Genomic DNA, 25619 nt, shown 5'->3' with positions numbered 1-25619 from the left:
CCATCTCATCCCATACTTAATACCTTTGTGGTAAAGAATTCTATATTCATTACCCTCAGGGAAAAGATTCCTCATTTCTATCTTAAATGGGTGAACACCTTACTCTGAGATTATGCCCTTTCCTAAAGTGGGAAATAATCTCTCTGCCTTCTACCCTGTGATGTCTTCTCAAGAATTGTTTATTTCAATAAAGTCTCTTATCATTCTTCTAAACTACAAAGTATAGAAGCCCAATCTACTCAACCTGTCACCCTGACACAGCTAATGGGTTAGGAATGTCCACAGCTGAAAATGTGTTGCTGGAAAGGCGCAGCAGGTCAGGCAGCATCCAGGGAACAGGAGAATCGACGTTTCGGGCATAAGCCCTTCTTCAGCTCTGATCTCCAGCATCTGCAGACCTCACTTTCTCCTCTAGGAATGTCCACAAACTTACTTTGTTTTTCACCTCTCGGACAATGTCCAGGTAAGGCATTCCCGGTTTGACCATCAGCATATCCGCTCCTTCATGCACATCACGGTCCTGCACCAAATGAGCAAACAGTTAATTCCAGTAATGCACTGACACACAGATAGACTCACATCTCAACCGTGCACAATTCCAATAACAAGATACAGCCAGAGATTGTTGTCCACATTCTCAATAACCAGAAAGAGTCAGTAATTGCTGCCCAAATTCCCAAAAACCAGAGAGCCAGGATTCACTATCCAAATTCCCAAAAATTGCAGGGAGCTGGGAATCACTGACCACATTCCTGATAACTAAAGAGAGCTGTTCTGGTTGCTGTCCACATTCCCAAAAACTGGAAAAGCTGGGGGATCGCTACCAACACTCCCAATAACCAGAGAGAAACAGGGATCATTGACCACATAACCAATAAACCGAGAGCAAAGGATGGTTATCTACATTCCCAGTAATGAGGATGTGGTAGGATTTGATGCCCATATCCCTAATAATGGGGAACCACAGATTGCTACATGTATTCCTAAAAAACAGAGGCAGCAATCCTAACTTTGGCAGGCTTTATCTTTGCCAGCCAATGGTGTCTTTAAAAATTATGATAGGTGTTAGCAATTATTTACTCCTTTTAGGTGTGACTGAGAACAACTGCCCTCAGTCACAAACAGATTCTAATATTGTGCATATTCTAAATTAAAACCACAAGAACTGCAGATGCTGTAAATCAGAAACAAAAACAGAAGTTGTTGGAAAAGCTCAGCAGGTCTGGCAGCATCTGTGCAGAGAAATCAAAGTTAACGTTTCAGGTCCAGTGACCCTTCATCAGAACTGAGGAGTTCTGAGGAAGGGTTACTGGACCCAAAAAGTTAACTTTGATATCTCTTCACAGATGCTGCCAGACATGCTGAGCTTTTCCAACAACTTCTGTTTTTGTTTCTGTGCATATTCTATTCTTCAGACTGAATGCATTCAACTACACAACCTGCCATGGTAAGATTTAAACACACAAAGTCCATCTTAGCATTCCAGAATCACAACTGCTACACCCGTAAAACTGTTTATGATGTTTATTACCTAGCAAAAATACAATCACATAATAAGCTTCACAACAACACAACTTGCACCCTAAAACTCTTTCCACACAAGATAAATTTCCATGGAGTCTTAGTGTTTTACAGTACAGAAAGAAGCCATTTGTGTCAATCAACAAGCACCTATCTGTTCAAGTGTCACTTTCCAGCACTTGGCCTGAAGCCTTCTGTGCTGTGGCACTTTCAAGTGATTAGCTAAATACTTATTAAATTTTATAGAGTCATACAGCATGGAAACAGACCCTTTTGTCAAACCAGTCCATAATCCCATACTTATTAAATTTATCTTATCTATACCTTTCATGATTTTATAAACCTCTATAAGGTCACCCCTCAACCTCCTACGCTCCAGTGAAAACAGTCCTAAACTATCTAGACTCTACTTAAAACTCAAACCCTCCGTTCCTAACAAGATCCTGGTAAATCTTTTCTGAATCGTCTCCAGTTTAATAATATCCTTTCTATAAGAAAGCAACTAGACTCAATACTCCAGAAGAGGCATCACCAACATCCTATACAATCTCAACATATGTCCCAACTCCTTTACTGAGAAGTCTGAGCAAAAAGGCAAACATGTTAGACGCCTTCTTAACCACCCTATCTATATGTAAACCTCAAACAATTAGTACCTGAAACCCAAGGTCTCTCTGATATGACAGTTCCCACCTTGACTACCCTTTCAAGCAATAAGTTCCAGATATCCATCGCCCACCACCCTCTCGGTGAAAAAAGTCTTCCTTAAATCTTGCCTTTGACCTTACATTTATTTATAGATGTCTCTACTAAGGAGAAATGCTTCTTCTCTACCCTTTCTATGCCTCAGAACTTTGTATATCTCAATTAGATCCCCCCCCTCAGCCTTCTCTGCTATAATGAACACAACCCCAGCCTATCTAATCTGTCTTCATCACTGAATCGTTCCAGCCCAGGCAACGTCCTGGTGAATCTCCTCTGCACCCTCTCCAGTGAAATCATAGCCTTCCCATAGTGCGGCGGTCAGAACTGCACGTAGTACTCCAGGTATGGTCTAACTAACGTTACATACAGCTCCATAATAAGCTCCTTGCTTTAGTATTCAATGCTTTCACTAATAAAGGTAAGTATCCCATATATCTTCTTAACCACCTTATCCACCTGATCTATTTCCTTCAAGGATCTGTGGACTTGCACACCAAGGTACCTCTGATCCTCTAGTTCCTATGGATCTAACCTTCACTGTGTTCTCACTTGCCTTGTTAGTTGTCCCAAACTGCATCACCTCACACTTTTCAAAATTAAGTTCCATTTGCTATTGTTCTGGTTATCTGACCAGCCTGGAGAAAGTGAGGCCTGCAGAGATCAGAGCTGAAAAATGTGTTGCTAGAAAAGCACAGCAGGTCAGGTAGCATCCAAGGAGCAGGAGAATCGACATTTCGGGAATGAGGTAAGTTTCCTGAAGAAGGGCTTATGCCTGAAACGTCGATTCTTGTATCTGACCAGCCTGTCCATATCATCCTTTAGTCTAAGGCTTTTCTCCTTGCTATGTACCACACAAATTTTTTGTGTCATTTGAAAACTTAATAATCAAACTTTCTACATTCATGTGTAGATCGGGTTCAGAAAAGATTTACAAGGATGTTGCCAGGGTTGAGGGTTTGAGCTATAGGGAGAGGCTGAATAGGCTGGGGTTATTTTCTCTGGAGCTTCCGATGCTGAGGGATGACCTTAGAGAAGTTTATAAAATTATGAGGGGCATGGGTAGGGTGAACAACCAAGGTCTTTTCCCAGGGTAGGGAAGTCTGAAACTAGAGGGCATAGCTTTAAGGTCAGAGGGAAATATTTAAAATGGACGTAAGTGGCAACTATTTCAGGCGAAAGGTAGTATGTGTATGGAATGAGCTGCTAGAGGAACTGGTGGAGACTGGTACAATTACAACATTTAAAAGGCATTTGGATGGGTACATGAATAGGAAGGGTTTAGAGGGATATGGGCCAAATGTTGGCAAATGGGACTAGATTATTTTAGGATGTCTAGTCAGCATGGATGAGTTGGACCAAGGATCTTTTTCCATGCTGTACAACTCTGTGACTCTATGACTGTAGATCATTGATGCACACCACAAACAGCAAGGGACCCAGTACCAAACCCTGTGGTAAACTGTTCAACCATCTCCCTGTTTCTTGCCAATAAGCCAATTTTGGATTTAATTTGCCAAATTGCCCTGGATCCCATTCACCTTGACCCGTCTCCCAAGCAAAACCTTGTCAAAAACTTTCCTGTCAGACGTAATCTTTCCCTGCCACATCCTTGCAACTATTTTAAAGTTAATTGGTGCTGATTACAAGACTGACATCTCCTGCCCAACTGGATTTGCTGAGGGATTGACGATAGGGTTTTGTTCCCGCGACTCCTGCTCTCACATTCCATATGGTGAAGTTGTTAGCTTGGTATTAATGGCATGGACAAAATAGACCTCCTGTCTTCTTAGACGGTATCGTTGTTTAAAGTGGAAGGCGGAGAACTTGTACCTATAGGACAGTTAGCTTAACTTTGGTTATCAGCAAATTTATCAAAATCAATTTTGAGACATAGTCTAAACCTTCATTTAGAAAGGTATCAGTCAAGAAAGTAAGGTCAGCATTGATTTGTTTTGTGAAGGTCATGTCTTCATGACAACCTTGCCTGAATGTTTTTTGAGGAAATGACAAGTGATGAGGAAAATACGGTGACTGTGCTTGCTGTGGATTTCTGCAAAGTCCCACATGGCAGGCTGCTTGAGAAAGTAAAAGCAACTGGGTTCCAAGCAAATTGGCTCAGTGTCAGGAAACAAAGGGTAATGTTTGTTGGATGCTTTGCAACTGGAGGAATGTTCTCAGTGGAGTTTCACAGGGCTCAGTACATGGATGTTTGCTTCTTGTAATGACTTAGACTCAAATGTCGGGAGTATGATAAAGAGGTTGCAGATGACGTTGGCGATGGGGAAAAAGCTTTGGACTGCATGAAGACAAAAGTGGTCTTTTCAGTTGGGCAGTGGAAAATGCAATACATTCAGAGAAGGACAAGGTGATGCACCTTCGGAAGTGCAACAAGGCAATAAATGAGAAGATACTGGAAATTATAAAGGAACATGGAGACCTTTGACTGCATGCTCCTTAAAGGTAGAAAGATAGGTCAGTAAAGAGATTAAGACACCATATGCTATACTTTCCTTCATTTGTCAAAGCAGTGAACATGAGAACAGAGAGGTTACACCAAAATTGTATACATCAGTGAAATCAAAGATGCAGTCACATTACAGGGAAAGACGTAACTGCACCGGAGAGCGTTCATAATAGGATTAGGAAGATATTGCTAGGTTGGAAATTTTAATGATGGGGAGAGATTGGGACAGGATGGAACAGAGGAGTCTGGGGGATGATTTAATTGAAGTGTATAAAATGTGGCACAGTAGTGCAACGGTTACTGCTGCCTCACAGCACCAGGGACCCAGGTTCAATTCCAGCCACGGGCGACTGTCTGTGTAGAGTTTGCACATTCTTCCCATGTCTGCGTGGGTTTCCTCCTGGTGCTCCAGTTTCCTCCTACAACCCAAAGATGTGCAGATTAGGTGAATTGGCCATGCTAAATTGCCCATAGTGTTCAGGGATGTGTAGGTTAGGTGCATTAGTCAAGGGTAAATGTGGAGTAATGGGGAATGGGTTTGGGTGGGTTACTCTTCGGAGGGTTGATGTGGATTTGTTGGGCTGAAGGGCCTGTTTCCACACTCTAGGGATTCTATGATGATGACAAGCCTAGGTATAGAGGGCTGATCTATTTAGCTCAGCAGAGGGATCAAAACCAGGGAAAAAAGTAATTTTTGGAAGGGAAAATAAGAAGACTTTTTTTTTAAATGAGAGGTTTGTAGGGACCTAGAATCATTGCCTGAAAGTATGGTAGATTCAGAAACTCTCAGCACACGATGAATCTCTTTGAAGAGCCATGATGCCTGAGGCCTACAGATCAAGTGCAAGAATGTGGGGTTAGACTGGGAAGCTTTTACAAAACTGTTATGATACAGAAAGAGGCCGTTCACCTTCACCAACCAGCAATGGGCTAAATGGCTCCTTATGTCTCATTCATTGTCTGTGATTCTATCCAAGACTTTGGATTCTAACTTTGAATCACATCTTGGATGCTGACTGAACTTATGACGCAGACTTACCACAGCTCGGATTGCCAATCCCCTGGCACCTGGTGGCAACTGGTAACACCTCCGATCACCAAAGGCCGGTTTTGATTGGGCAGCATCACTGGTAACAAAGTATACAAAATTACAAAGAATTTGCATCAATCTATAAGGTCATTTAGCCCAACAAGTCTGTGCAAGCTTAACTGTCCAACCTTATATCTTTGTTTCCACGAACCTTCACGTATGCATCAAGCATACCCTAAAATTGTGAATGCTGTTGGTTACATACAGTCCATGTGGTAGCAGCTTCCACAGTCACGATTGCTTTGTGTAAAGAAATCCACCTAAATTCTTCACCTGATCTCCCAATACAGGACAAGCTCACCCTGTAATGCACAGACTAATGCAGCCTATGACACACACTGCAGCCAATAGATCTATAGAGACCCACAGTACAGCCCACGAATCCACACAGACCCATACTGCAGCACACAGATTAATGCAGTTTATGATGCACACTCCAGCCCATAGATCTACAGAGACAACAATGCAGCTCACATAGCTGAATCAACTCAAACTGAGATTTAAAATGCTGCAACTCACCGGAAAGGCCCATAAAAGCACGATGCAAACTTTGCGCTGTAGCTCATCAATGCAACCTGCAGGGGAATACATCAAATAACAGTGTTAAAGACCGAACACCACAGATTTTACGCTTCAATGTCCCATCCCCACTGAACCTTCACAAAGAACAAAGAAAATTACAGCACAGGAACAGACCCTTCGGCTCTCCAAGCCTGTGCTGATCCAGATCCCCTATCTAAACCTGTTGCCTATTTTCAAAGGATCAGGATCCCTCTGCTCCCTGCCCATTCATGGATCTGTCTAGATACATCTTAAATGACGCTATCATTAGCGCCTCCGCTGGCAACACATTCAAGGCACCCACCACCCTCTGAGTAAAGAACTTATCTCCCTTAAACTTTTCCCCTCTCACTTTGAACTCGTGACCCCTAGTAATTGGTCCCCCATTCTTGCTATCCACCCAGTCTATACCTCTCATCATTTTGTAGACCTCAATCAGGTCCCTCCCAACCTCCATCTTTCTAATGGAAATAATCCTAATCTACTCAACCTCTCTTCATAGCTAGTGCCCTCCATACTAGACAACATCCTGGTGAACCTCCTCTGCACCCTCTCCAAAGCATCCACATCTTTTGGTAATGTGGTGACCACAACTGTACGCAGTATTCCCAATGTGGCTGAACCAAAGTCTTATACAATTGTAACATGATTTGCTAACTCTTGTATTCAATACCCAATCTGATGAAGGAAAGCATGCCATATGCCTTCTTGACTACTCTATTGACCTGCGTTGCCACCTTCAGGGAACAGTGGACCTGAACACCCAGATCTCTCTGTACATCAGTTTTCCCCAGGACTTTTCCACTTACTGTATGGTTCGCTCTTGAATTGGATCTTCCAAAATGCATCACACCTTGCATTTGCCCGGATTGAACTCCATCTGCCATTTCTCCCCCCAACTCTCCAATCTATCTATGTTCTGCTGTATTCTCTGACAGCCCCCTTCACTATCTGCTACGCCACCAATCTTAGTGTCATCTGCAAATTTGCAAATCAGACCACCTACACCTTCCTCCAGATCATTTCTGTATATCGCAAACAACAGTGGTCCCAGCACGGATCCCTGTGGAACACCACTGGTCACAGGTCTCCATTTTGAGAAACTCCCTTCCACTACTACTCTGTCTCCTGTTGCCCAGCCAGTTCTCTATCCGTCTAGCTAGAACACCCTGGACCCCATGCGACTTTCACTTTCTCCATCAGCCTACCATGGGAACCTTATCAAAATGCCTTATTGAAGTCCATGTATATGACATCTACAGCCCTTCCCTCATCAATCAACTTTGTCACTTCCTCAAAGAGTTCTATTAAGTTGGTAATGATGACTGTCCCTGCACAAAGCCATGTTGCCGACCATTGATAAGCCCATTTTCTTCCAAACATAAATAGATCCTATCCCTCAGTATCTTCTCCAGCAGCTTCCCTACCACTGACGTCAGGCTCACCCATCTATAATTACCTGGATTATCCCTGCTACCCTTCTTAAACAAGGGGACAACAATTAGTGATTCTACAGTCTTCTGGGACCTCACCCATGTTCAAGGATGCTGCAAAAATATCTGTTAAGGCCCCAGCTATTTCTCTCTTGCTTCCCTCAGTAACCTGGGATAGATCCCATTCAGACGTGGAGACTTGTCCACCTTAATGCCTTTTGGAATACCCAACACTTCCTCCCTCCTTATTTTGACTTGCCCTAGAGTAATCAAATATCTATTCCTCACCGCAACATCCGTCATGTCCCTCTCCTCGGTGAATACCGATGCAAAGTCCTCATTAAGAATCTCACCCATTTTCTCTGACTCCACGCGTAACTTTCCTCCTTTGTCCTTGAGTGGGCCAACCCTTTCTCTAGTTACCCTCTTGCTCCTTATATACGAATAAAAGGCTTTGGGATTTTTCTTAACTCTGTTTGCTAAAGATATCTCATGACCCCTCCTACTATCCTCCCAAAGCTGTGTTAGTTTTCAGTCGCGTAGACCTAATGTATGCTTCCTTTTTCCTCTTAGCTAGTCTCACAATTTCACCTCTCATCTATGGTTCCCTAATCTTGCCATTTCTATCCCTCATTTTCACAGGAACATCTCTCTCCTGCACTCTAATCTACCTTTCTTTGAAAGCCTCCCACATATCAAATGTGGATTTACCCTAAAACAGCTGCTCCCAATCCATATTCCCCAGCTCTTGCCAAATTTTGCTATCGTTTGATTTCCCCCAATTTAGCAGTCTTCCTTTAGGACCACTCTTATCTTTGTCTATGAGTATTCTAAAACTTATGGAATTGTGATTACTATTCCAAAAGTAATTCCCTACTGAAACTTCAACCACCTGACTGGGCCTATTCCCCAACACTAGATCCAGTACGGCCCCTTCCCGGCTTGGACTATTTACGTAATACTATAAAATCGCTCCTTACAAATTCTGCTCCCTCTAAACCTAAGAAAATCCCAGTCAATGTTGGGAAAATTAAAATCTCCCATATCCACCACCCTGTTGCTCCCACATCTTTCCATAATCTGTTTATATATTTGTACCTCTATCTCTCAGCCCCAACATTATTACAGCACCCTTCCTATTTCTGAGCTCTGTCCATAATGCCTCACTAGTCGAGTCCTCCGTAGTGCCCTCCTTCAGCACAGCTGTGATATCCTCTCTGACCAGTAATGCAACTCTTCCCTTTATCTCCCTCTCTATCCCGCCTGAAGCATCTATATCCTGAGATATTTAGTTGCCAATCTTGCCCTTCCCTCAAACACGTCTCAGTAATAGCAATAACATCATACTCGCAGGTACTGATCAAAGCACTAAGGTCATCGACCTTACCTACTACACATTTCATATTAAAACAAATGGACTTCAGACCACCTGTCCCTTTGTGTTCATCGTGTACTCCCTGCCCACTCTTCCCCTTAGTCACAATGACTTCATTATCTAGCTCATTATCTATCCAATCAATGTCTCCCCCTTGCCCTGCACTAATGTCCTGATCAATGCACTAAATTATACACTAAAACTGAAAGCCACAGGTTCACTCCTTGCTCCTTGTTGAACTGTGTTCTTGGCTGGGGTCACATTGGGCTCAACGCCATCGGACAGGAAAAGGAGGCAAATTGGCCAGAATTACCACCTCTCAACACCCCGGAAAGGTTTTGCTGGAAATAAGACGGGAGTTTGGCTATGATCACTGGCTGAAGATTTAGGTATCTGTTATTAATGATATAATGAAGATTCTAAATACATGACTACGTATGTAAAATTTATTGTGTTCAGGAGAGGCGGAGACAGTTGGGCATTGAAGAAACAACAGATCAAAAGATTTAATATTTGCATTCCACCGGGATAAATATCTCAGAATGAGGGGCAAGCATTAACATATCTAAATAGCCCAGTTGGAACTGTATTAAGAGCTTCTTTACCTTGTTTCCCAGCTCATTGGCAACCAGAGCCTGTTTTATTGCTCCAACTCTGCCATCCATCATATCTGACGGAGCTACAATATGGCATCCTGAAAGCAGACCAATTGCAAATTCTTAGTCACACATAATGAGGAAGTTTCCCACACAATGGGAGACTTGAACAGACAGTGCAATCTATTGTTAGCATAGCTGTTAAAAAAACAAACAGGGATATTAAGGCTGGCTTGGGCAGTCACAAAGAATGAAGTGTTGGATTAGATCTTCGTCCAGATTCATACAATTTAATCAAAATGTTTAAATAACTGGGCTTCTGCAGCCAGTGGAGCATATGTTGAGTTTGTTTGGTACCCTCAGTGAATGACAGGAATTGTTACAATAGATTTCCAACCATTGAGAACTGGATTGAGATGATCCAACCTCATTACACTGATGACATTCCCCCATTCTGCCTGGGGCTGAATATTGCCTGGCTGCCAGCACTCTATCAGCTTCTCCTCAGAATCAGGAGACTTTTGTTCCCTCCTACAGAATTCATTCCCATATCCAAGATATTTTCTTCTTTATTGTCTTACGTGATGGGCGTTGCTGACAAGGCCAGTATTGTTGCCTGTCCCTAATTGAATTAGATTAGATTACCTACAGTGTGGAAACAGGCCCTTTGGCCCAACAAGTCCACACCGACCCGCCGAAGTGTAACCCACCCAGACCCATTCTCCTACATTTACCCCTTACCTAACACTACGGGCAATTTAGCGTGGCCAATTCACCTAACCTGCACATTTTTGGATTGTGGGAGGAAACCGGAGCACCCGGAGGAAACCCACGCAGTCACGGGGAGAATGTGCAAACTCCACACAGTCAGTCGCCTGAGGCGGGAATTGAACCCGGGTCTCTGGCGCTGTGAGGCTGCAGTGCTAACCACTGTGCCACCGTGCCGCCCACAAATTCACATGAATTGAAGGAATTGCTAGGCAATTTCAGGGAGCAGATAAGAGTCAACTACATTTCTGTGGGCCTGGAGTCACATGTAGGCTAGACCAGGTAAGATTTCCTTCTATTAGTGAACCAGATGGATTTGATGACAATCGGTGATAGTGATTATGACTGAAATCAACTTTCAATTCCAGATTCGTTAACTGAATTTAAATTCCAATCGATGCTGTGGTAGTATGCCCCCAGAATATTAGTCTGGACATCTAGATGACTAGTCCAGTGATGTTTGCTCCATGCCGACATCTCAAATGCCATTGTGTAAGACCTTTGCGGTGCCCAGTTTATCATCAGAAAGTGGAGCCTCGTCCTTTACTTGTCTAGATCTGGGCTGGATTCTAGCAGAGAAAGATATAAAGCCGTCAGTACGGAACTAGAATATTAAACCGCTGTTGTGACTCTACAGAGCCTCTTAGTAACTTGATTCCCCTTCACTGGTTTTAGTATAAAACACTTTCCCTTTGTTTAACTGAACTGCACAGCAAGCTTCTGGAACATCCCGTAATAGGATGGCTTTCAACAGATGAGCAACAGCCTCTTTGTTTAAATATTAAGTATATACTAATTTCAGACTCATTGTAACAGGTCAACAGGATCTTCAGTTTCACCATTTGTTACTCATTGCTTCTGTACCAAGAGACTGGTGAGTCTTACATCGATGGTTGGGAAGCCGTTGCAGAGGCATGCCTTTGAAAAAGCATGGCCTAATTAGTGACAGTCAGCATAGCTTAGATCATGTCTTACTAACTTGATTGATTTTATTGAGGAGGTGACAAAGGTGATCGATGAGGGTAGAGCTTATTAAGGATGTTTTCTAAAGAAGATAAGCTAAACAGGATGAGCCTGTAACTATTGAGGTGGAGGTAATAAGAGACGACTTCTTTGAAACATAATAAATCTATGATAGGGTGGATATCAGGAAGATGGCTCCTCTTGAGGAAAGACTAGGACTAGATGACACAGTTTAAGAATAAGAGGTCATTTTCAAGATGAGGAGCACTTATTTCTCCCAGACAGTCATTACTCTGTGGAATTGTCTTCCCCAGACAACAGTGGAAACTTGAGCATTGAATATGTTTTTATAGATTTTTTGGGCACAAAACAGAATCAAGGGATATGGGAGGCAGACTGAAAAATGGAGCAGAGATTAGCCAAAATCTTCCAGAATGGTACAGCAGTATTGACGGCCTACTCCAACATCCAAGCCCCATGTACCTGTGAACATGTTAACATTTGAGAGATACAGGAGGGATTTCCTGATTGGTCTGCCACTCTGTTTCACCATGTTATAAAAATATCGATTTTTGGACAGTTTGTTGGTCTTAGTTTCTGCACACACCTGCCTTGGCATAGGCCAGTGCCACCTCTGCCAGCCTCTGACAGCTTGCTTCATTATTCAACGTCTCATCCTTCCGGAGTATTCCTAGAATAAACAAACCAAACATATTACCACTGAGTATGATGCCCATTATCTGCTTTTACCACCTGGTATGGAGCCTATTATTACTAGTTGTGGTGCCCATTACCTGCTCTTACCCCAAACTATGGTCTTTTATCTGCCCATCAACTCTTAGTGCGGTGTCCATTACCTGTCTTTATCCCTGGTGGCCATTCGGGACCTGGAATATGGCTTCACCGTCAGATCAAACCAACTGAGAGAGGATTAAGGATCGAGGATCCAAAGATACCCTAGCTGGCAAAACTGAAATTTAATTCATTGTTGGATGGAAAGGGCCAAAATGCTCCAAACCTCACATGGAGGCTTTGGGCCTACCTTTCCCTGGGATTCCCCCTTCCCTGATTGAGGCCAGAACCACCTCCCTCCTCCAACTACAGTATACCTGCAGCTGCCTGACGGTGGCAAAGTGCCACCAGACTTGCACTCCTGTGTGTTTGCAGCTCAGGTCTGGTTTGAGAAGGACTCTGATAGATGTTATAGCAGTGAACACCGATCATTAAAATTAGCTAAATATCCATGTTTCCCAATTTCCTCAACTGTGCTAGTTGCTCTTAGAATCAAACTCATTGCAGCCATCCTTCCCCACACCCCTATACAACTGCAGCCACTGCCTCACTCAGCAGCATTTTCAAAATCTACCAACTAGGAAGACAAGGGAATTTCGGGATTGTATTTCTGTTCCTTCACTGTGGCTGGGTCAAGATTCTGGAACTGCCTACCAGCACAGAGACAGCTTAGCATCAACTGCAGCAGGACAATTAGGGATGGGTAGAAAATGTGGCCTAGCCAACAATGCCATATTCCATGAACAAATAAACTATCTTGGCTTGACTCAGACACACAGTGTTCCCTCACTGATCATCTGACCTAGGATAACTCTTTATCTCAGAGCATTTGAAGAATCCCATTTTGTAACACTGAGTTCAGAGATCACAGTGACTTGGCACCTGGTGGAGGTCAGTGCAGAAGATTTTAACCCCCAGTGTTTGCTTACCACAGTGCCCATGGGAAGTGTATGGACAGAGGCAGACATCACAGGCAATTACCAACGTTGGGAACGTCTTCCTCAGCTTTTTAATAGCCAGGATGGCTGGTGTATCCACCGAATCAGCGCCAGACCCCCTCTCATCCTGGCAGGGAGAACATAACTTCATTAGAGAATTACCAGCAAATCACTAACCTCAATCCATTACCCAATGGGAGTTTTCTCAATCCCCAAAAAACACTTCTGAATGAAAGGATCCTCTCAAATTCTTTTTCATATACGCACAGACACACAGAGTAAACCTTCCTCTTTATTGCCCCATCAAACACCCCCAGGACAGGTACAGCACAGCATTAGATTGGGGTGGGCGTTGAAATTTTCTCAATTTTTTGGATGACTGGTTTGTGTTACAGAGTAAAGCTCCCTCAACACTATCCCCACCAAACACCCCCAGGATAGGGACAGCACTGGGTTAGATACCAAGTAAACTTCCCCCTACAGAGGCCCCAGCAAACACTCCCAGAACAGGAACAGCACAGGGTTTGATTTAGAGTAAAACTGCTTCTACTCTTTTAAAATCTAAGTAAATGGAAAGCAACATTCCCTTGACAACATCCCCATCAAACACTCCCAGGACAGGGACAGCATGTGGTTAAATCAAGAGTAAAGCTAACTCTACTGTTTGAACTGAAAGTAAAGTTCCCTCAACACTCTCTATTAAACACTGTCAGGACAGATACAGCACAGGATTAAATACAGTAAAGCTCCCTCTAATCTACTAAACCAAAAGTAAATTGAGAGTAAAGCTCTTTCAACTCTTTTAAACTGTAAGTTCTCTTGACACCATCCCCATCAAACACGCTTAGGACAGGTACAGCACAAGATTGGATACGGGGTAAAGATTCCTCCACTCTTTTAAATCAAAAGCAAAGTTTCTTCAACACTACTGTCCCCACAAGCTCTCCTAGAGACAGAATGAAGCTCCCTTTAAACTGCTGCCCACAAGATCTCACTTTGCATGAACTGGCTACCATATTATAAACATGTCAAAGGCATTGTTGACTGGGTTGGAAGGAAATGCTAAGGTTGGAAAGGTGTGGTAGAAATAAAAGTGTGACTGTCCCCCCAGTGCAAGCTCAGCCTCAGTACAATGGCTCGTCCAAGTCCTACCTTAGCGAGTTTAGTTGGAACTCCAAAGATCAACACGCAACCAAGGCCATCATCCACCAGGGGCCTCAGCTTCTCTTCCAGTCTATTGACACCATATCTAGGAAATGAGCACACAATGAGGCCAAGAAAAATCACCTCTGATTACACCTAGCTGACTCTAGCACACACCAGCCCTTTTTAAACAAAGTGAGAAATGAACTGATCAGTCATCCCACAGAATGTGCAGGAATTTAAAATGATCAATATTGGATAAGAGGTTTCTAAAAGACGTGCCTACGGAGATACTGAATGGACTATTTGTAAATTTACAAAACCCCTCAGATTCTGGAATGGACCCTATGGACTGACAGGTAGCAAATGTAGCACCATTATTCCTCCTTTCTGGCTAATTTGATGTTCTTGCACAACAACATTTTAAGTGACACCTTACTGAATGTTTGAAATTCCACATGTTGCATCCACTCATTCCTCCTTTGTTTATCCTGTTTGTTAAATCCTCAAAAAAAACTCCTTTTGTAGATTTCTTAACTGCTTTTACAAAATTATGTTGACTCTGCCTAATCATATGATGATTTCCCAGATGTCTGAATGCCAGCCTACAGGGGGAAGCAAGAATCAATGATGAGATCTCAGCTATTCATCTTCTGTATTAATGACATAGTTAAAGGGCACCAGTGCCATGTATCCAAGTTTTTAAAATGTTGAAGTAAGCTGTGATGAGGTCACAAAGGACCCAACGTTAACTCAATCAAAACCCAACAGTTGCAGTGTGTTGAAACTGGGCCCAGAATCTGCAAAGGCAGGTTAGATGAGCGGGCAAGAATTCATTAGTAGTCTCATTAGTGAGACCACAACTGAACTATCACGTACAGTCTTGATCCACTTATTCAGAGAGGGATGTAGTGCACTGGAGGCAATTTTGGAGAGGTTCACTAGATTTATTCAAGAGATGACCATTGCTGTTTGTCATTTTTATAAATGACCTGGAAGAGGGGTTAGAAGGTTGGGTGAGCAAGTTTGCGGATGATACAAAAGTCGGAGGAGTTGTTGACAGTGAGGAAGGATGTGGCAGGTTACAGCAGGATATAGAGAAGCTGCAGAGCTGGGCAGAAAGGTGGCAAATGGAATTCAATGTAGCTAAGTGTGAGGTGATTCACTTTGGGAAGAATAACAAAAAGATGGGGTACTGGGCTAATGGTCGGATACTTGGTAGTGTGGATGAGCAGAGGGATCTTGGTGTCCATGTACACAGATCTCTGAAAGTTGCCACCCAGGTAAATAGTGCGGTGAGGAAGGCATATGGCGTACTGGCTTTTATTGGTAGAGGAATTGAGTTCCGGAGTCCTGAGGTCATGATGCAGTTGTATAAGACTCTGGTGCGGCCGCATCTGGAGTATTGTGTGCAGTTTTGGTCGCCATACTATAGGAAGGATGTGGAGGCACTGGAACGGGTGCAGAGGAGGTTTACCAGGATGTTGCCTGGTATGGTAGGAAGATCGTATGAGGAAAGACTGAGACACTTGGGGCTGTTTTCATTAGAGAAAAGAAGGTTTAGGGGTGACTTGATTGAGGTGTACAAGATGATTAGGGGGTTAGATAGGGTTGACAGTGTGAACCTTTTCCCGCGTATGGAGTCGGGTATTAAAAGGGGGCATAGCTTTAAATTAAGGGGGGGTAGATATAGGACTGAAGTTAGGGGTAGGTTCTTCACTCAGCGAGTCGTAAGTTCATGGAATGCCCTGCCAGTAGCAGTGGTGGACTCTCCCTCTTTATGGGCATTTAAGCGGGCATTGGATAGGTATATGGAGGATAGTGGGTTAGTATAGGTGGGCTTGGATCGGCGCAACATCGAGGGCCAAAAGGCCTGTACTGCGCTGTATTCTTCTATGTTCTATGTTCTAGATGGAATGAACTGCCAGAAGAACTGGTAGATGCATATACAATAATCACATATAAAAGACATTTGGACAGGTATGAATAGGAAAGGGATATGGGCCAAATGCAGGTAAATGGGACTAGTTTAGTTTGGGAAACCTGTTGGCGTGGATGGGTTGGACTGTTTCTGTGCTGTATGACTCTTAGAGGTTTGCCTTATGGAGAGAGATTGAATGATTTAGGCTAATACTCTCTGGAGTTCAGAAAAATAGAGGAGACCTATTTTTGGTATATAAAGCGCTAAGGGAGACTGACAAAGTAGGTGTAGAGAGGATGTTTCCTGACATGTGGCAATCTCGAAGAAGGGATCATAGTTTTAGGATACTGGGTAGCAGATTTGAAATAGAAATGAGAAATCACTTCTCTCAAAGGGTTGTGATTCTGTGGAATTCCCTACCCCACAGCGTGATAAATGCTAGGGCACGGAGTAAATTTAAGCAGAGGATAAACATATTTTTAATCAGTAATAGGTTGAAGGATTATGGGGAGCGGGCAGGAAAGTGGAGTTGAGGCCAAAGTGTGATCATCCATGCTCGTATCACATGACGGAGTAGGCTACCTACTCCTGCTCCTAGTTCTTATATCCTATACATGTGGTATATGGAATATAATGTGGGGAAATATGAGGTTATTCACTTTTGGAGGAAGAAAAAGGGCGATAAAGTTATTTGAAACAGTGAGGGACTTTTTTCCTGTTATAATGTAAGGTGAGCATTAATGGTTGCCCACCCCTAATTGCCCTTGAACTGAGTACCTTACCTGGCCATTTCAGAGAGCAGTTAAGAGTCAATCACTTTTCTTGAGGTACACAGTCACATGTAGGCCAGATTAGGTAAGGACAGCAGATTTCCTTCTCTATGGTATATCAACTGTTGTGGGGTTTGAACTCATGTCCCTAGTACATTAACAGAAATTGCTAGAGAAACTCAGCAGGTCTGGAAGCATCTGTCAGACCTGCCAAGTTTTTGTAGCAATTTCTGTTTGTTTCAGATTTCCAGCATCTGCAGTTCTTCCTTTTCCCCCTAGAACTTAGCCTAGGATTCCAGAACACTAGTTGAGTGACATCACCACTATGCCATTATTTTGTGTTATTTATTCATGGGATATGGATCTGTTGCCCATTTTTAATTGTCCTGGAGCAGTTGGCGATAGGCTGCTTTCAAGCACCACTGAAGTTCATAGAGTTCAACCACAGTCCTGTTATGAATGATGATACCTAGCTGCATTTGGAAGATGCTGGTTGAATAAATGGGCCTACACTCTTTGAGGTTTAATAAAATGTAGGTAATCTCACTGTAACATAGTAGAGGGCTTGACAGGATTGATGCCAAGAGGCTGTTTCCCCTACAGCCACTGCGATAGTCTCAGAGTAAGTGGTCAGCCATTTAGCATTGGGACGAGGAGAAATATCTTCACTCAGAGAGTTGTAACTGTTTGTAATTCTCTACCTCAGAGAGCTGTAGCTGCTTAATTGTTGAGTGAACTCAGGTCAAAGATCATGAAATTTCTGGGCTGCAAGGGAATCAAATGTTGTGGGGATTGGGTGAGAAGGTGGAATTGAGGCACAATGTTCCTATTTAGCAGTTGGAGAAGGCAGCTCAATGTCACCTTTCTCAGGACAATTCGGGATAGTCAATAAGTTCTGGTTGCTCTGTTATAGGAAGGATATTATTAAGCTAGAGAGGGTACAGAAGAGACTTACCAGGCTATTGCTGGGGTGATATGGAAGTTTTGAGTTACAAAGAAAGGCCGGATAGGTTGGCACTTCTTTCACTGGAGCAGAGGAGGTTAAGTGGTGACCTTACAGAAGTTTATAATATCATGGAGGGTATAGATAGGGTTAATGGTAGGTGTCTTTTTCCTAAGATGGGGGCTTTCAAGAGTAGGGTGCATATTTTTAAGGTGAGAGGAGGGAGATTTAGAAAATACCTCGGGGTAGTTTTTTTACACAGAGAGTGGTTCGCGTGTGGAATGAACTTCCTGAGGGAATAGTGGATGCAGGCACAGTTACTACGTTTAAAAGACACGAAGATAATTACATGAATATGCAGGGTTTGGAGGGATAGGGGCCAATAGTAGGTAAACAAGTTTAGTTTGGGATTATGTTCAGTATGGACTCGTTGGACTGAAGTGTCTGTTTCTGTGCTCTATGACTCTAAGTGCTGGCCCAGCCAGTGGTGCCCACATCCCATGAACAAATAATGATGAAAATTTAACCATGACCTTATTGAATAGTGCAGCAGGTTCAGGAGCCAAATGCTTTTATTTCAAATATTTACACACTCAGAGTGAGATGGTAAACAGAAAAATTCCAGAAACTCTCACCAATAGGAATTCTACAGCATGCACTGACACCAATCACACCACAACAAGTGAACGAGAATCAAAGCTCCTTTTTTTTTCCACAAAGCCTGAAATAGTCTGTAGAACTTTGTAAATTAACAACTCCCTCAGGGATTTTTATTTATCGATGGGAGGAATCACCTTTCTGAGAAAGGAAACCTCATGTCATTGAGCCATTGTCAGCATAGGCACTGTCAAGTAAGACTTATTTACTCTGCCCCAACAATATGCTATAGAGTCCACATCAAACTCTATTCACCCATTCCCAGCACAAGCTATCAGTAATGGCCTGCGAGATTACCATGTACACTCACCCCTCAACCCAAGGAGGAGCAAGCTGTTCTTGAAGTAATTCGCTGAGCACCCTTATGGCCAGTTTTGCTCAATCTGCTTTTGACACCAGGTGAATTGGATGAGGACAGTTGTGGAGGGGAGTGGCGGAGTGTTCAAGATTAGAAGTTAGATGGAGGTGGGAGCTGGCACAATGGTAGCTTCTTCCAGGATTGCAAAATGGGGTTCTAAAAGGAGAGTAAGGCTGGGGGCCTCTGGGCTGGTGAAGATGTGGGTCCCAGATTAAGGGGGCTGGGGAGATTACCCAGGAGTGTGCAAAACCAAAGTTATTTTGTAGTTTAGTTTGCAACAGTAAAAATATCCAAGCTATATTTCCAGAGTGAGCTTATTTTGTTGAAAATTTCAATGCGGATCCAGATCAATGAACTATCCAGAAATAGTTTGTCACTAGGTCCAACTTAATCGAACTACTAGAGACCCCGCAGCTCACACTGAACACAAGAGTAGAGGCTGCTTTTGATCTGCAGCTTTGGCAGCAGTTTACTCTCTGGCTTGGGTTGGTCATATCCCTTCGCGGAGACGCAGTGTCATATCAGGAGCACACGTCACTCCAAAAATCAGGTTCTGGAGATCAGGATAGGGCTGCCCTGCTCCAAGGTTACTGAAACTGACAGGGAGCTCTGCTATCTCACTGCCCACATCTATCTGCAGACAGCCACACACACAAGAGCACGGGGACCACACAGTAAAGATATATCAGCTCCCACAGAGTCGCCCACTGGGACAGCCTCATACAATTCATTGATTGATAACAAGACTGTTACGACACCATGTGTCCCATTCCTGATAGGCTTTTGCTGTTATCTTAACAAGCTCACTGGACAGTATTGCATACATTATATGAATAAGCCATGAACCACTTCCACAGCAAAAACACAAAACCCATTTCTCACTGACTTCTGTAAAATAATCAAGTTGTATGTACCTCAGAAAACATATCTGAAACAGTTAATGAATTATAAATCTTTATATCTCGAAAGGTGGAACATAAAAGACTTTGCTTCAACTCTCTAAAGCCTCAGATTAAACCACATCTCATGTATGAGAAAGTATATGGTGAAAAGCTGAGGCAGACAGAAAAAGAGAGAATAGAGGTGACAGGGAGGATGGAGACAGAGAGAGAGAGATAAAAAGAGGCAGAGAAGGAGAAATAGATAGAGAAAAATGGCATAAGAGTGTGGTGAGGGAGGGTCTGGCAAGAGTGAGGGAAGCTGAAAGAGAAGGGACAGCGAAATGGGGTGTGACAGGTGTGTATGACAGCAAGGGTTTCAGAAAGGGGGATATTGGAGACATAACAGAGGAAGGGTCTCAGGGAAAGAGGGGATTTAAGTGAGAGCGTGTGAGAGAAGGGTTAGTGAGATTTATTCTGTGTGAACAGACACAATGTCTTCCAACACATTTTGCATGGAATCTGAAGACTGCTGTAGGTGAAAGCAGCAGGTTAACAGCCATCCCTCAGGATCCTAGACCCTGACAGGCCTAGCTCAGTGAAAGTCTGTCTTGGGACAGTGGAAGCCCAACATCCTGAAACTGTCTCTCAGTTATAAATCACTTCCACGATTTAAACTGGAACCTGTTGGCAGAGGAGGAATCAGTGAATATGCTCTGAATCCTGGTGGAAATTTCAGGAAAATCCCTAAGACACAGTTCCTCAAAAACTGTGGTTTATTTTAACCTTTTTTCAGGGAAACATGTTTAACCTCCAACATTCTGATGATATTGCAGCCTGTCATAGAATCTATACAGTGTGGAAGCAGGCCATTCAGCCCACTGAGTCCACACTGACCCTCCAAACAACATCCCACCCAGACCTACCCCATCCCTATAACCCTGCATTTTGCATGGTTAATCCACCTAGCTTGCATATCCCTCGATACTATGGGCAATTTAGCATGGCTAATCTACCTAACCTGCACATCTGTGGATTGTAGGAGGGAACCAGAGCACTCGAAGGAAATCCACACAGACACAGGGAGAACATTCGAAATCTACACAGACAGTTGTCCGAGGATGGAATTGAACATGGGTCCCTGGTGCTGTGAGGCAGAAGTGCTAACCACTGAGCCACTGTGCCACCCTCTAAATATTTTTACTTTATTATTGAGAACGCCTATCAGGACCATATTGTTTACTGTACTCTCCTCACTATTTCCCCTCACCATTCTCTCTCCTCCCTCCTCACTCGCTCCAAAGAAGAATCCGTCCTACCTGGCCTGTCCTGGGAGGCTGGCGATAGGTTCCTCTGCATTGGCATCATCACTGAAACAGAAAGGCAGTAAAGATTGGTTGGACAATGTCACAGAGTTATCATGTGTCCTGGGCGTTGGTTTAAGCAGACCTCAAACTCAGGCCAATCTCGGTGCAGCCATTTATGATCGAGGCAGCAGGTCTGGTTGCCTGTGAATATTTCAACAACTCACTTTTGTTTTAAATTATACAAAATTTGCGATCTCACCCACACTTACGTTACAAAGATGGGGTAGATGAGATTGTTTGCATTGAAGGTGGAAGCGCAGGTCTGCCAGGCACGGAGCAGAGGATGTGAGTAACCACTGTGTAAGAGGGATTCGGTCTGCATCGTCCTCGTGCTTGGCAGGAAACTCAGAAATCTAGAAATAAGGAAACCACAATAAAAAGTCAGCAAACAAGAGACAGGCAGAGCACACAGTCACACTGGAAGGAGGGGCATTCAGATCTGAGAATCTCAAATCCACCAGGGGAGGTCTTTAAGTTCCTCAACAAAAAGCACTCCCCCAATCAGGAATGCCATCACTTCACCCCACCCTGCATTATGTGCCACTCCCACTATTTCTCCTCTGCCAGACATTTCCAGCTCAACTGCAACTAAACAGGATCAGGATTGTAACCTAAAAACATAATCCTTGCTCACATCTAACTAATGCTGACAAGGTCCAATTCATGGCTCATTACTTGAGGGCGCTTCTTTTCAGAGACCAGCTCAGAATGTTGTTCCACTCTTTATCATGTTGTCATGGACGTGCACAGACCTCTCCAACAGCAGAGCCATTATTCCCTTGAAGTTAGACACCCACGTCCCAGAGGAGTTTGCACTGAGCCAGACTTGTCAGATAAAAATCCTGAATGATGCCATTAACTCTCTGCTTTCAACCACCGCAACTTCTGGAATCACCAGATTCCAAGGAAATGTTAAGGATCTTGACCAATTTACAATGGCTCAGTGGTTAGTGCTGCTGCCTCAAAGCGCCAGGGACCCAGCTTCAATTCCAGCCTTGGGTGATTTTCTGCGTGGAGTTTGCATGTTTGCCCCATGTCTGCATAGGTTTACTCTGAACACTCCAGTTTCCTCCCACAGTCACAAAGATACATAATTGGCTTAATGACAGGAGACAGAGTAATACTGGAGGGTCAGTTTTCGGATTGGAGTACTGTGACCAGTGGTGTGCCACAGGGATCGGTTCTAGGTCCTCTTTTGTCTATCAGTTACATAAATGTTAGCAATTTTTGAGAAGATTTGTAGCTGAGGTTGAAGTTCTGGATGTAGGTTTGCTCGCTGAGCTGGAAGGTTCGTTTTCAGACATTTTGTCACCACAGGAGGTAACATCATCATGAGCCTCCGATGAAGTGCTGGTGTTATGTCCTGGTTTCTATTTATGTGTCTGGGTGATATCATTTCTGTTTTTTCTTTCTCAGAGGATGGGTAGATGGGGTCCAAATCGATGTGTTTCTTGATGGAGTTCGAGTTGGAATACCATGCTTCAAGGAATTCTCGTGCATGTCTGTTTACTTTGTCCTGCAATGGATGTGTTGTCCCAGTAAAAGTGATTAGATTCCCTACAGTGTGGAAACAGGCCCTTCGACCCAACCAGTCCACATAGACCCTCCAAAGAGCAACCCATCCAGACACATTTCGCTTTTGAATGATGCATCTAACACTATGGGCAATTTAGTATGGCCAATTCACCTGCCCTGCACATCTTTGGACTGTGGGAGGAAACCGGAGCACCCGGAGGAAACCCACGCAGACACGGGGAGAATGTGCAAACTCCACACAGACAGTCACCCAAGGCTGGAATCAAACCTGGGACCCTGGTGCTGTGAGGCAGCAGTACTAACCACTGAGCCACTGTGCCGCCCTAAATATCCTCCTTCGCCTGTATGTAAGGTTACTAGTGATAGTGGGTTATGTCTTTTCGTGGCTAGTTGATGCTCATGTATCCTGGTGGCTAACTTTCTGCCTGTTTGTCCAATGTAGTGTTTGATACAATACTTGTATGGTATTTTGTGAATGACATTTGTTTTGCTGGTTGTTTGTACAGGTAGACAACCCTTTATCAGAAATCCCAAAATCCAAAAAGCTTCAAAGTCCAAAGGTTTTTTTGCAAAGTTTTTTTCTCATCAACTAGGTTGTTTGGCGTGTAAACAGTTAACTCACTCAATGCGGAGTCACTCAGATGCAATGCGGAGGCACGTGGCTCAGCACTGGCAGGCCTCAATTCTGTCTCAAGGCCTGTTTTATTCAGTGAGTCTGCTCCTCTGGTTAGACTTCTTCAAAGTTTCACCATCAAAGTGTCATTTATTCTGAAATTCAAAAATTCTGAATTACAAAAACCAGCTGGTCCCGAGCATTTCGGATAAAGGATTGTGCACCTGTATAGGATCTTTTAGGTTCATTAGACACAGTTTAAGTGTGTTGGTAGGTTTGTGGGCTACCATGATGCCAAGAAGTCTAAGTAGCCTGGAAGTCACTTCAGAGATGTCTTTGATGTAAGGTAATGTGGTTAGAGTTTCTGGGTGTGTTGTATCTGCTTGTTTAGGTTTGTTGTTGATAAATCGGCGGACTGTGTTTATTGGGTATCTGTACTTCTTGCATATGCTGTATTGATATTTTTCATCTGCTCTTCGTAGTTCCTCAGTACTGCAGTGTGTTGTGGCTGGTTGAAATAATGTCCTGATGCACCTCTGTTTGTGGGTGTTGGGATGATTGCTTCTGTAGTTTAGCAGATGGTCCATGTGTTGTTTTCCTGTAGACGCTTGTTTAAAGTTCCCCATTGACTGTTCGCACTGCTATGACATCTAGGAATGGGAGTTTGTTGTAATTCTCGTCCTCTTTTGTGAATTTTCTGCCTGTCAGGATATTGTTGATGGTGTTGTAGTTTTCCTCTAATTTGGTCGAAGAAGGACATCACTTTGACTGGACAACACATCCATCTTAGGATAAGCCAAACAGGGAAACGTACGAGAATTCCTAGAAGCATGGCATTCTAACCGAAATTCCATCAATAAACACATTGATATGGACCCCATCTACCATCCTCTGAGAAAAAAAACCCAGAAATGATATCACTCACCCTAAGAAACCCAAACACATAAATAGACAGCAGGACATAACACCAGTGCTTCATCAAAGGCTCACTGATGATGTAACCTAGTATGGTGACAAAATGTCCGAAAACAAACTTCCAGCTCAGCGAGCAAACTTACATCCATTTATATAATGGATTTGGATGGGAATATAGAAGTTTGATGTTAGTAAGTTTGCAGACGAACCAAAATGGGTAACATTGTAGACAGTGAAGAAGGTTTTCTAAGATTACAAAAGGATCTTGATCAAATGGGTCAATGGGCTGAAAAATGGGAGATGGAGTTCAACCTGGATAAATGGAAGGTATTACATTTTGGTAGAACAAACAAGGGTAGGGTTTATCCAATTAGTGGTAGGACCTTGGGTAGTGTTGTAGAACAGAGGGACCTAGAGGTGCAGATACATAAATGTTTGAAGTTTGTGTCACATATAGACGGGGTGGTTAGAAGGGTGTTTAGCATGCTTGCCTTCATTACTCAGTGCTTTGACCATAGGAGTTGGGAAGTCATATTGAGCTTGTACAGGACATTGGTGAGGCCTCTTCTGGAATGTTGTGTCCTGTTCTGGTTGCCCAGTTGTAGGAAGGATATTATTAAACTGGAGAGGGCTCAGAATTGATTTACCAGGATGTGGCTGGGTGTGGAAGATTTGAGTTATAAAGAAAGGCTGGATAGGCTAGGACTTTTTTCACTGATTGAGAGGCAACCTGAAGACACGAGAGGCAATTTTGTTTCTTACACAGAGGGTGGATGCGTATATAATTACAATATTTAAAAGACATTTGGATAGATAAACAAATAGGAAAGGTTTGGAGGGATGTGGGCTAGGAGCAGGTAGTTTGGAATTATGGTCGGCATGAACGGTCTGTTTCTGTGCTGTATGACTATGATCTGTGTGCAGATTAGGTGGATTGGCCATACTAAATTGCCCCATAGTTAGGTGGATTAGCCATTGGAAATGTGGGGTTGCAGAGTTAGGGTAGGGGTCTAGGTACAGACTTGATGGGCTGTTGTCTCTTTCCACATCATAGGGATTCTGAGATTCTAAAAACAAATGCTTGAAAAATTACAGGCTTTCAATTTTTTTGTCAAAAAGCGAAATAGAGGGAAGGGCACCTGCTACGTTTCACTCAGTCTGGCCTAACCAAACTAGTTAATACATTTCTTCCATCCAGCAAGATACTCAATCGGAAAGAAAATCATACGTGGGGATGAGCAATGAGTTTGACTTTGCCAGCATCAGACAAATCTGACAGCAAGGTTTCTTTTACATGCAGCTATGACAATGT

The 25619-nt window shown here is 43.3% G+C and overlaps 1 protein-coding gene across 4 annotated transcripts in view; it reads right to left on the bottom strand.

Annotated features, from left to right (window-relative positions):
* The window catches only part of alad (aminolevulinate dehydratase), a 33095-nt gene that overhangs the window by 2801 nt on the left and 4675 nt on the right, over positions 1–25619 (bottom strand). For 2 of the 4 annotated variants that reach the window (XM_043719826.2, XM_043719825.2), the window contains exons 2-10: positions 21453–21596; positions 21196–21246; positions 14359–14455; positions 13198–13333; positions 12084–12167; positions 9755–9843; positions 6300–6355; positions 5730–5817; positions 434–520 (exon numbers count right to left, since the gene is read on the bottom strand). In XM_043719826.2, coding sequence (XP_043575761.1) covers positions 434–520; positions 5730–5817; positions 6300–6355; positions 9755–9843; positions 12084–12167; positions 13198–13333; positions 14359–14455; positions 21196–21246; positions 21453–21565 — 801 coding nt within the window. In that variant the 5' untranslated portion in view covers positions 21566–21596. Of the gene's footprint in view, positions 1–433; positions 521–5729; positions 5818–6299; positions 6356–9754; positions 9844–12083; positions 12168–13197; positions 13334–14358; positions 14456–21195; positions 21247–21452; positions 21597–21877; positions 22172–23926; positions 24255–25619 lie in introns of those variants that run through there. The other 2 variants (XM_087998569.1, XM_043719827.2) reach the window with 2 other exon arrangements.

This window comes from Chiloscyllium plagiosum, unplaced genomic scaffold (assembly GCF_037043375.1).
Source record: "Chiloscyllium plagiosum isolate Xiang-an unplaced genomic scaffold, Cpla_swu_hap1 HiC_scaffold_21, whole genome shotgun sequence".
Classification (NCBI taxonomy): Eukaryota; Metazoa; Chordata; class Chondrichthyes; order Orectolobiformes; family Hemiscylliidae; genus Chiloscyllium; species Chiloscyllium plagiosum.
The sequence above is the reverse complement of the archived record's forward strand: the minus strand, read 5'-3'. Positions and strand labels throughout refer to the sequence as shown.